Source organism: Hypanus sabinus, chromosome 22, assembly GCF_030144855.1.
Source record: "Hypanus sabinus isolate sHypSab1 chromosome 22, sHypSab1.hap1, whole genome shotgun sequence".
Classification (NCBI taxonomy): Eukaryota; Metazoa; Chordata; class Chondrichthyes; order Myliobatiformes; family Dasyatidae; genus Hypanus; species Hypanus sabinus.
The window spans coordinates 54,958,548-54,971,024 of NC_082727.1; the positions used below are offsets into that span (position 1 = coordinate 54,958,548).

Sequence of the window (12,477 nt, forward strand, 5' to 3'; positions counted from 1 at the left end):
AATGGGTCTATGATCAAGAATGAATTGGAAAATTACCTAACAAAGTGGATTGCAAAACTCAAAACAACATGGAATGATCAATAAGTGTGGTGTTCCTAGTAGTAGCCACATTGAGAACAGTTTACTTATTTTTAGGATGCCAACTACTTTCAGAAGAATTAATTTATCAAAAGCCTGGTGGGAGATTAGCTAATTTAAGACAAATGCATTCCTAACTAAAGAACATGGTGCAACACACACAAAATGCTGGAGGAACTCAGCAAGCCAGGCAGCATCTATGGGAGAAAAAAAGAACAGTCAATGTTTCGGCTCCAAACATCGACTGTACTTTTTTTTTCCGTAGATGCAGTTTGTGCTGTGATGTAACTTACAACCAGTCAAGCTGGATTAAAACTACTGAAAGTTTCATTTGCACAACAATGTTTAACTATTTTAAAAATCTATTGATTTCCATCCACTTCATGAAAGCATTGTTGTCAGCTAAAAGACTGAACTTTATTTCACCAACATACATTCCTTTAACAGCATTAAACTGGGGCGCTACAGTAGCAGAACAATGTAATGCTATTACAGCTCAGAGCGGCCGGCTGGTGGTGCAATGGTATCAGCGCCAGACTTCAAAGTGAAGGCTCCTGAGTTCGAATCCAAGACGGGCCACCCCCGAGCACGCTAAACATCCGTGCTGGGTTGAGCATCGAGCTAGCCACTCGACCTCGTAAAAAAAAAAAACAAGGGTCGAGTCAGGGATGTTCTTATCATGATCCAGTTAATCCGAAAGGAGATCAATCTTGACACCACGCACCAGACAAGAATGGCTGACTGTCTGGTGCAACACACAAAAGAAAAACAAACAGCTCAGAGCGTCAGAGCTTTAAGTTCAATTCTGACGCAATCGGTAAGGAGCATATACATTCTCCCCATGACCACTTGGGCTGCTGGGTGCTCCAGTTTCCTACCAATGTCCAAAGTAATACAGGTTAATAGGTCATTGTAAATAGTCCTGTGATTAGGTGAGGATTAAAATATAAACAAATTTTGCTAGTATTTGCGAGACATTAACTCTGCATTTCACCTGGCTAGTCTGTGTAATAATAGGAACACCACCAATAATTTCGGTTTTGTATGGTCCAGGCTTCCGTCCACATGGCCCCTCCACGAGACAATTCTGGTTATCCGTGTTCAACTGAACATCTGATGGTTTTGGCACCTACGTTAAAAAAATACAAATAGCAATGCAATTAAAAATGTGTGCATAATTCTACCCATATTTAGAAGGTGCTTTAGAAAGGATTATCTAAGGTTAATCATGTTATTATAAATGTTTTTGATTAAACATTCATAGAACAATAACAGTAAATGTTAGACTGTTGTATATAACATAAAGGAGGCATTGGTAAACAGTGAACCTTAAAAAGTATGCAGTTCATTTCAATTTCACAACATTTTCCTGTGTAATTTTAGATGACAATGCAATTCTTAGCAATTTTATAACTGCCAGATTCAAAGAAAAATTCAAATCCTTATGTGGCACTGAAATTCAATTTTTTTCACAATTGCATAAAAAATACAGAACAAAATAACCAAGCAGATTAAGAAACAGCAGAACAGTTTGGGCCCTGAGCCTATGCTGCCACAATTGTTCAACAGGAGCAATCCAGAAGGTGTAAAAGACCTCAAGGTATTACTGAACCCTTCCCATACTGATAGCTTATTGACACTTTACAGAATGTCTATCATTATGGACATTCAAAAATTGTTTAATATATTTTTATATCAGAAAAAATATTTATTGAACTAAAAATTAGTCGAAAATATAACAAGTAAATAAACAGGCACAAAACACAATTCTTCAATCCCTATCGGGAATTACATTCAAATCAATGGAGCACCACTACTTATGCTAGTCATTCCTGGAACATGGGCAGATTCCTGAACAGTGGTCATCTATGGGGGAAAATGGTAACTTAAAAAAAACTAAGGATCTGACTTTCCTCAGAGAAGACCTCAAGTTGCCTAACTTCCATTTTCCCCCCACATAATGACTTCTGCAGAGTAACTTCGGGGATTTTTTTCCCTGTTTTAGTTATTTTCCCCCAAAATTAAATACTTGCTTCTCAATTTTATCCAAATGTTCAGTCCACGTTGCCCACATCGACATCCCATGCAAAGCCCACATCCTCTACTGCCAAGGTGGTCAAAGGTAGCAGATGACTGGGAACGTGCCAGCCTATAATTCTCACAGTAGACTCTGACAGTGAGTTGGAGTAAGAACGGAGCTTCTTGATCACTGATTCAAAACTTTGAAATACTTAATAATAGACACAGTACCTTCACCATTGAACATTTTCAAGGGATGGCTCACTGAACTTCAATAATATATAGAAAAAAAACTGGGATTGCCAATATTAGGCATCAGTTGTAATCCTTAGTTAGAAGCTTCTAAAATCGGGTTTCCTTCCCTGGCAAATCAAGCGGATGATGGATGTTGCAACATTGGTAGCCATGCAGTATAAAGAAGTCTTTTGTTAATTTTGAACAAACAGGAAATGAGATGCGAATGGAGGCCAATTTAAAGACCAGTTTAAAAAAAGATAATACTCATCCAACTTTGAGATTAAAGTGCAGTTCTTCTGACAGCAGTCACCTGATGTACTTTGAAAAACATGGTATGAGGACAGAACAAAATAACTTGCTTGCAATCAATGGAATTGTACCAATATAGACATGATACTCCAGAAGATGAATGAGGGAATGCAATTCAATTAAATTCTTTCGGACTCAAGGAAAATGACAGAACGAACAAGATATGCAGCAATTTAACAAACAATATTAAAGATTGTGATAAAAACCATTACATTAAGCTGCAATCCCTGAACTCAATTAGAGGAATTTCACAGAAAAAGAAATCCTGGTCAGTCATTCAGTTCCTGGGTCAGACTCTTGTACAGTTGGTGCAAATTCGCAGACAAGTTTAGTGGAGATAGCTGTCCAACAGAATTCAAAAGGCAAGCCCAAAAGTTTCCAGAGTTCAAGCAAAATTAGTTTCACCTCCCCCCACAAAAATTAGCAGAAAAGCCACCTTTCTAAAATTAATAAGGCAAACAGGTTAAACTTCAACATTATCTTAAAGCTTGAAGTTCAAATCAATTTCTATGACAATACTAAACTATTTTTCTAAGTAAATAGCGAAACAGAGTCAGAGTTATACAGCACAGAACCAGCCTCTTCAGCAACATGATGACCTTTATTCCGCCCTCACTCAAGAGTTGCCCAGTTTTTTTTTAAGCTAGGCAGATAGATAAACTCCAGTCCCACTGTATTTGTAGTTTGAAGGTGGTTTTATTGTTCAACAACACATTACAGTATGCAAGGAGCTCAGTAAAAAGACAGTACTTCTCTGCATTCTCACAAAAAGGTAGATTCAAATATTGAGTAAAATTCCTTTGATTTCCAACAGAACACTTGTAACCTATAGCAACTAAATGAAATGCACAAACAATATAAAATGGGTGACTTGATGATGAAAGCTAATTGATTAACAACATGATAGTAAAAAATCAACAACAGCTATGAACTTACAAGTAAGCTGTGAGATCTAGTAATTAAAAAATAACAAGCCAAATCAGGAAGACATAACAACCTTTTTGTCTGTATTAGGACTATATCCTTCTATGTCTTGCCTATTTAAGTATGCTTAAGTGCTGCTTAAATATAGCAATTGTTATTCATTCTACAATTTTTCATTATGAAAGCAAAACAATAGTAGCTGAAGTTGAAATATTCATGGTTACAGGGAAAATGGCCATCAAATGAAGCATGATCAATAGTGTGGGAGGGTGGGGGAGGGGGAAATAACATTTAACCAAAGAGCTCAGAGAAGAACTTAATGTAATAAAGGAATAATGTTTGAACATGCACAACATTGGCAAATTGACAAAGATGCAAGCTTTCTAAGAGACTAAGCCAAAGTCTGCATCACAAAACTATTCAAGGTGTGTTTCCAAATCCTTATTTGCTCAACTTAAATCTCTGATTAGTAATGTAATTAACATCTAAGTGACCAGAAAGGAATCAAAAACACAAATGAGGGGTCCCAGCCATTCAATAAGGGCAGAACCTGTATGGAGGCCAGTTCCTGCCCACTTCCAACAACCCCCAATTCCCTTAGTGCCCCAAAATCTACCAGTCTTAGAAATTAGCACCCTGACAAGATAAAAGAATCACAGCCTTGATGTTAGGCAATTCCAAATCCTAATTTTGGGGTACGAGAAATTCTGCAGATGCTGAAAATGCGAAGTGCACTCACAAAATGTTGGGAGGAACTCAGCAGGTCATGCAGCATTCATGGAAATGAATGGACGGTTGATATTTCAGGCTGATTCCCTTCTTCAGAAGATGGAAAGGAAGAGGGATAATGCCAGAAATTCTAGAACATAGTTCCCACTTTCTGGATCTGCAACCCAAGGAAAATCCCAATAATCGCACCAAGATAAAATGTAGTGGAAGGAATGGAACATCGCTAACAACATTAACAAAAAGAGAACCAGTTTGTGTATAGCTGAAAATACAAATGGAAGTTGTCTACAGGTCTCAGAACGTGTGGCAGCACTGCAATCCAAAGTGGAAAGCAAGAAGTTACATGTGCATAAAACAAAGTTATACAAATAAAAGAGAGAATTTTAAGTCATTTGTTGACTTGGTAAACCAAATTAGCAATAATAGTATGGAGGACATATTCATGTTGTAAGAGATTGTTTCTCAATATTATTAATCTTGAAAACTGAGAGCTCTTTTAGTGCAGGTATTGTGTAACCAGAAATGATTAACTAATGATTAATTTAGGGAACAATAATCAGATGAAAGTGTTCCATAGAAAATTAGTTCAGCCTGGAACTAAAGAAATTTAAGTCTGAATAAAGCATACAATGAAGATGCAAGAATGGGTTGGCTATGTCAAACTAGAAAATTATATTTCAAGTTATGTCAGTAAACAAATCTACATCTGAAAAATTAACATGAGAGTAGAATTTAAAAATTAAATGAAAGGGACAGATTTAACGTCGCTAAAAGTAACAGCAAGCCTGATGACCGGAAAGTTTTAATAACACAGGAAATAGAGACATAAATCTTAAAATTTTGAAGGAATTCAAAAGAGACAGTGGATGTACTGGTTATCATCTCCATCTACACACATACAAGGAGTGACAAACAAATGTGTAAAAGGTGACAAACTGTGCAAATTAGAAAGCAATAATAAATAAGATTTACAACGTCAGCTTAGCAGTGTTGAGAAAGGTGAAGTCATCCATGCTGATTCAGGAGGCTGATTGTTGAAGAGTAATAACTGTTCCTGAAACTGGGTGTGGGACCTAAGGAACCTGTGCCTCCTTCTCGATGGCAGCAGCGAGGAGAGAACATAGCCTGGAAGAGCCTGCATGTTAACTTTCAGTGGTTTGTGTGCAATGACATTCAAGTCCCTCTGAACATCCAACATCTTCCCTCTTCTGTCACTTGAAAGGGAAAGTAGAACCAGAGAGTAGTCTAAAGGGGAAAAAAAATCCCTTAAGAAAGGGAAGTCTAGAATAAGAGGGTACAGATTTAAAGTAAGAAGGGGAAACATTTAAATGAGTGCTAAAGTGCAAGTTCTTCCACACAGAGGATGCAAAAAGCTGTTGGAGGAGGTGACAGAAGCAAATACAGTTAAAATGCTTCAAAGGAATTTGGAAGGGTATTTAGATAAGAATAGAGGGATATAAGTCTTAAGTAGGCAAATAGGATTTACATAGACAGGCATTGTAGCTGGCACAGACATGCTAGGTTAAATGGTTCATTTCTACACTGTATGATTCGATGATTTTAAGTGCTTTTAATCCTTGACAGTGTTAGGTTCTTCCATATTGACTGTGCTTTCTGTTCTTCAAAGATTATAGAATTTCTCGACAGTCCTTACATCATACTTTATATTAAGACGACAGACTTAGTTTGCCACCACCAATTTCCATATATTATTTTACTTAATTTTTTTTACATCTAAAGACAGATTGCTCTAGCCCAAAATTATTTTTATTTTCTGCAAGGATCCTGAAAGAGACTTGCGATTCTCTTAATAAAATTCAGAGCATTCTCTTTTAAATTGCAGGTAATCTTGTATTAAGATTCTTAAGTGCAACTGTGGTGTTCAGCCAAAATTACAGATGAATACAAGAAAATACAGCAGATCAGTAGCTGATTCCAACAAATGAAAATATACCTTCCTGTTCATTATTTTGGTTTCCTCCATCTAATCTCTTATGTCAATCCTGCCTTTACTTACATATGCTAATCAAACAATTATTGGTATCTTTGAAGAGCAACGTTTGTCCCATTCTGTCATTCCTGCAACTTTACTTCAAGATTTATGATGCAATTAGTTTAGCACATTGGCTTGGAGAAAAAGAAACATCAAATCACAAAAGTTGTCATAATCAGTCATAAAATAGGGAACCCACCCCATTTATCCTGACCAAGCATCCATTTTCACTAAATGTTTCCCCCTCTAGGATACCTCTCAGTTACTTCACCACAACCTGCCCACAGCTCCTGTGCATCCTCCATTCCCTACCGATTCTAGGCTGGGGGCAATTTATAGTAGCTAATTAACCGACCATCCAGCTAGTTTTTGACAAGTGGCAGGAAATGGAAGTACAGTGAAGAAACCCGTGTGATCAAAAGGAAAACACGATAACGCCACACATGCAGCACTCACAGTCAGTATTGAACCTGGGACTGTGGAAATGTGAAGCACCAGTGCAAATGTGCCTGAGTAAATGGATCAACTATAAGACATAATAGAATCATAACATTCCAAACAGAGCAAGATATCTAATTTAACAATAGTCCACGAGTGTCATTTATATTTAACTCATATAGTGTTGTGTTGTAAAGATATTTAAGTAAGCATTACTTACTGTGATCTTGGTGGCTTTGTTCAGAATATTCACCCACTCAACCAAATCTTGCTGATCATTGGCTTGCAGAAAGTATTTTCTCATTCCTGCATTAATAACTGTTAAGATGCAGGAAGTAAAAACGTTACTCATTTATAAAGTAGTGCAAACAATAACGGTTTAAATATGATCATTTTTGGACTGGGGCCATAATATCTAACTGCAAAAATGAGCTTAAATAAATGTTGCAAAGTACATTTTTTACTTTGATAAATATGAAATTGTCTTTGATAGAAATCAAAGGGGAGGTTTACCATCTGGGCCACTTCCATTTACTCAATCACCAAAATTCTCCTGTCTCAAATGAGAAATCTGGGTATATTGCACAAAGAATTTTATGAAACTTTATTAGACAGGCTATCCTTGCAGCTCACAATGAAATGAAGTATGTAATATTCCAATGCAGGTATACACAGTTATCAACAAAGACATTATCCATTAAATGCAACGTGGAGGGGAGAGAATATTACTGCCAAAATCCCCGAACATCCTCATTGAATACAAATACCTTACACGTAATTCAGAGGCAATCACTATGCTGCAGCAACTACGTTTTTACAAAACCCTTTAAATTACTTTACTGAATTTTATCTTTAACAAAAATACATTTCAAGATTTTGTGGGTTAATAAGAATCGGAAACTTGATGTTATCCACTTATAGTAGATACAACTGCATTGTGGTTCAACACTATGCTGAGCTTAAAAATTAAAAATAAGATGAACTAGTTTAATGAACAAAACTATTTCACTATGTGGGCATATGCATTAGCAGAGACGTTTACTTATCGGTTGGGTACTTTCAATCTTACACAATAATCCATCAAGAAGTGTATAGCAAGTCACCAATGTCAAAATATTTTTTCATAACCTATCTGCAATTGGTATGATTGGCAAGTTCATTTAAAGTAACTGTTAATAACTCAGAACCAGCACTGGAAATATTCTTCCTTTGTCATTCTGTAACAACAAATAACATGCAACGTTTTCCTGGGAGAAAGTTTTGACTAAAGTAAAATTTTTAAAAATCTGTAATACCGTGCAAAACACAGAAAATAATGGAGGAACTCAGGTCAGGCAGTATCTATGACATTAATAAACAGTCCATGTTTATTGGAAAGAAAGGGGAGGAGATGCAAGAATAAAAAGGTGGGGGTTGGGGGAGGAGACGAGCTGGAAGGTGATAGGTGAAGCCAGGTCGGTGAAAAAGATCAAGGGCTAGAGAAGAAGGAACCTGATAGAGGAAGAGAGTTGCCAACAAGAGAAAAGGAAAGGTGGGGGGGGGGGGGGGGGGGAGACCCAGTGGGAAGTAATAGGTAGGTAGGAAGAGGTGAAGGTAATAGTGGGGAAGAGAGAAAGAAAGAAGAGTTTTTTTCCCTTTAAACAGAAGGTGATATTGATCGTCATGCCATCAGGTTGCAGGCAACCCAGAAAAATACTAAGTGTTGCACCTCCACCTGGAGGTTGTCCTCATCTTGGCACAAGACGAACCCATGGACTGTCATTTCAGAACAGTAATGGGAATCAGAATTAAAATGCTTGGCCACTGGGAAGTTCCACTTGTGGCAGACGAAGCAGGAGTGCTTGATGAAATGCCCCCCCCCCCCCCCCCCCAATTTACAAAGGTAGTTGTAATACTGGTAGTTAGCTAGATGCTCCCACAGTTACATACATCATTCAGTTTTGATCTCCAAACCTTGGCCCACATCTATTATTAATCAGATAATGCACTAATAAATAAATGGGTACACTGCGGAAACATAAAAAAATGGCCCAGATACTACCCTCTGCAGGTCAGTGAGCAAAGCCAAAATACTGTAGTACTTCTGTCAGAAATATACTGTGAGGTCCAATATCAGTAACCTCTGACCTTCAACCCCACAACTTGACTCTGCAGTGCCTCTGTGGGGAAGCTCAACCATACCAGCTGAAAAGACAAGTATACTTTGCTGGCAATCACTTGGATGGCAGTGTCAAGCTGAATGAACCTGCTGAATGGATGCAGAAGCTGTGCTTTCCCCTTATGTATTATTTAATGTTATATATTTTGTGATGAATTAATAACAATTAATGTTAGTTAACTCTACTTCAACCATTTGTAATTGCTTTGTACACCTGTGAATTTAGAAACAATAAAAAACCAGCCTAATATTGAGAGCTCTCCAATCCATCACAGAATCTACCATCACCACAGGACAGCCACAGGACACCCCACTACTTTGGCTCATTAAATACTGTAATTATAAATCAATGATTAACCTTGAAATTTAATTTAAACACAACACATTATGGTTTAAAACCTGAAGCAAAATATTGAAAACCTAAAACAAAAATAGACAATGCCAAAAATGCTCAGCAGGTCAATCACAAACAAGAGAAAATACGCAGATGCTGAAACTCCAAGCAACACACAGGAGGAACTCAGCTGGACAGGATGCATCTATGGAAGAAAGCACAGTCGACATTTTGGGCTGAGACCCTTCCCAGATTGCAAACCCAACCCATCCTCCACAATGAAGTTGTACATCTATGTCAGGATTGTGGCAGTCAATTCAAACCTAAAGATATGCGAACACAAAGAATAAGTCTCCACTGTAATTCAATAATCCTTCATTGTGTCAATCATATGAAGTGCTAAACTTTTTTAGTTTAAAGCAAAGTTTTAGGTGAGTTATTGAAGTAGGGAAGAATAAGATCATCCAGATTTTCTCGTTTGAGAATAGGTCATCATTCTATTTAGTTCAGGTTTCAAGTGCGACAAGTAGTTATTTTTCAAATCAACATTTCTTTGAAAAATTAAACAGTTGTCATATTCATAAAACTATTTGTGGGACTTGCTGTGTGCAAGTTGGCTATTGCTTTCCTAGATTACAATGTCACAAGGACAGGAAAACACCATAATAAAAGTATTTCTTAATTTAGACTGCACTTTCATAGTAATCCAGGATGACGGGGACAAGATAAACCAATGCATAACTGCACAATGTTTTCCCTTCTTAGTTAGAATGGAAAAATCTGGTACAGTTCTCATCCTATGTACCTATATAGTATATCAAAATCAACTAATGATGACATTAATTAATGGCTCAGACAAAGTATTAAATTGATTAACACTTACCAAAACAGTACTCTGCTTTTGGTCGCTGCTTTGTTGCATCACTGACCTATCAAATCACAGGCAGCAAGTCAACATACAAAAAAGTGACACACACTACTTTCTACAGATTTCAGCGGATAAAAGAACATGATAAGATAATATAAACAGTTAACTACAGATAACAATGAAAATACAGGGAGTTAAATATATTAAAGACCCTTAGAATAAGGTGCCAAAATTTAATTCTATGATAAAAGTAAACATTCAAGATCAAAACTACATTTCACTACATACATCTTTTCATATTCTGAATTTCAAATTTGGCTGTGCAATGCATACAGCAATATCTTGCAACTAAACTAGATCTCTAATTAGTATTAGCAATTACAAACAAAAAGAAAATCACACCACGAGAAACTATCATGCACATTTCTTTCTCCCATATTCTTCGGCCTAATTATTTAGTTGTAATAGAGAGATTGCGCAATCAAGGACTACTGGGAAAGGCACTTAATTTAGCTTAGGGGTTCCCAACCAGTTTTATGCCAATGACCAAGGGATCAATGCTATTAACCAAAGGGGACATGGACCCCAGATTGGGAACCTGTGATCTAGTTTAACCCCAAGTTAATTTAAAAAAAAGGTAAAAGAGCAAAACCATAGTAAAGACACAATCTCAGAAGCATTGCCTTCCCAATGAGACAGAAGTTATACTTTCCGTATTGATCAAAATTCCTCCAACAAAACTCAACCAACATTACGTTGTTACTTAGTGAACTACCCAATATGGTAACATTGGGTAAATTTTAAAAGCATTGGCTGTGATGAACTGTCAGATGCCTAAGAATTTAAAATAAAATCATCTAATTGCAAGCTCAATCTTCAACTGAACAGGAATGGACTTGTTTTACCCAAAATAATATACAATTAAGGCACTGGATGGAGCCAGCTGTCCAAACTCAAAACATTTCAAAGGCCAAATTAAAATAAATCAGACAAGAACACTAACACTGTTGCCCAATGTAGTAAACTGGCACTTAACCAGAAGACCAGTTACAGAATGCCACAAATAGCACACAAGAGAGGCAGATAGGCAAGCAACTACTTCAAGAAATGGAAGAATGAGCCAAACAAATTCCCACTCTCCTAAAACTTTTTAAAGTGGCTTAGCAAATTTGTTAAATAATCAATTAAGTTTCATGTTGCTTAAGTAAAATTTTGAGTGCAGCATAATGACTTCACTTTAACTTTAGTGCATAACACTAATAATCCATTGTAATCTAGGCTTCAAATAAGACCTTTCTCCAAAGTAGCCCATATTGCCTTCAAAAATACTACTTATGCAAACCCTTATTTTGATTAATAAGCGTATGATGGAAAAGGAACAAACTTCAGAACATCAAGTCTACGTTAAATCGACACTCGGATTTCAAATTTTAGAGTTGCATCTATGTCTACAGGTCATCTTGTAATAATATGGGTGACATCACAGACAAAGATTAGAACATGCACCTGCCATGTATTCTGATTGAAGACTTTCTGCACTACAAAAGTTAAAGCTTTTTTGATATTTATATTTGTTGGGATAAATTCAATCAAAATCCATAATTACCTTAGAAATATAGGTAAGCTTAAGAGCTCCAACATGCGATGCTCCTAAAGGAAGGTTCTAAAATTAAGCACAGATTCAAAAGTAAAATTTAGAAACCAGCAACTTCAGTATTTATTTACTATTTTTTTTTACTATGCACTGTACCAGCAGTTATGGTCGAAATGACAATAAAAGTTGACTTAATTTTTCAGATAATGTAATATTCATCTATTAAATGCAATCTAAACATGAACTTAGATCAAAATTTGCCTTTAATTTGCTATTGAAATATGAACTAACATGTTGAAATGGAGAAATGCACATGAATATGAACGTTAAAAATCTGAGATGCATTATATTAATAGCTTTCTTGATGAACAGAAGTTGCTCTCTTCGAAAAGCTAGGATTGTTTTTCTTTTCATGCACATGGTGAACTTTGAGAGGTGATAAATGAAATAGATACTATGAACATCATGAAGGGTTTAGACCGGGGGTCGGCAACCTGCGGCTCCCGAGCCATTTGTGGCTCTTTCACCTCTGTGCTGCGGCTCCCTGTGGCTTTGGGAAATAATTGGTCAGTATTTAATTAAAATGTATTTTATGTTAGTTTGTTAGCTTTTGAAATGTAATTATGGTGATCTTGTACAACCTAAGTGTAGCGACACATTTCCTGCCACATCCGAAACGGCTCACAATTAGCCAGCATTCCGGCTAAGGGAGATAGCCTACGGGGGTTTGTGAGTACGCGTCTTTTGCAGCATCTGCGTCCATGGGGGCTGGGTTGAGGGAGGCTTAAAAGCAAGG

At 36.8% G+C, this 12,477-nt stretch overlaps 1 protein-coding gene across 6 annotated transcripts in view; it reads right to left on the reverse strand.

Annotated features, from left to right (window-relative positions):
• Positions 1 to 12,477, reverse strand: part of plekha1b (pleckstrin homology domain containing, family A (phosphoinositide binding specific) member 1b) — an 85,652-nt gene that overhangs the window by 38,620 nt on the left and 34,555 nt on the right. For all 6 annotated transcript variants that reach the window (XM_059947769.1, XM_059947771.1, XM_059947770.1 and 3 more), the window contains exons 3-6: positions 11,694 to 11,750; positions 10,103 to 10,148; positions 6,948 to 7,045; positions 1,073 to 1,207 (exon numbers count right to left, since the gene is read on the reverse strand). In XM_059947769.1, coding sequence (XP_059803752.1) covers positions 1,073 to 1,207; positions 6,948 to 7,045; positions 10,103 to 10,148; positions 11,694 to 11,750 — 336 coding nt within the window. The remainder of the gene's footprint in view (positions 1 to 1,072; positions 1,208 to 6,947; positions 7,046 to 10,102; positions 10,149 to 11,693; positions 11,751 to 12,477) is intronic.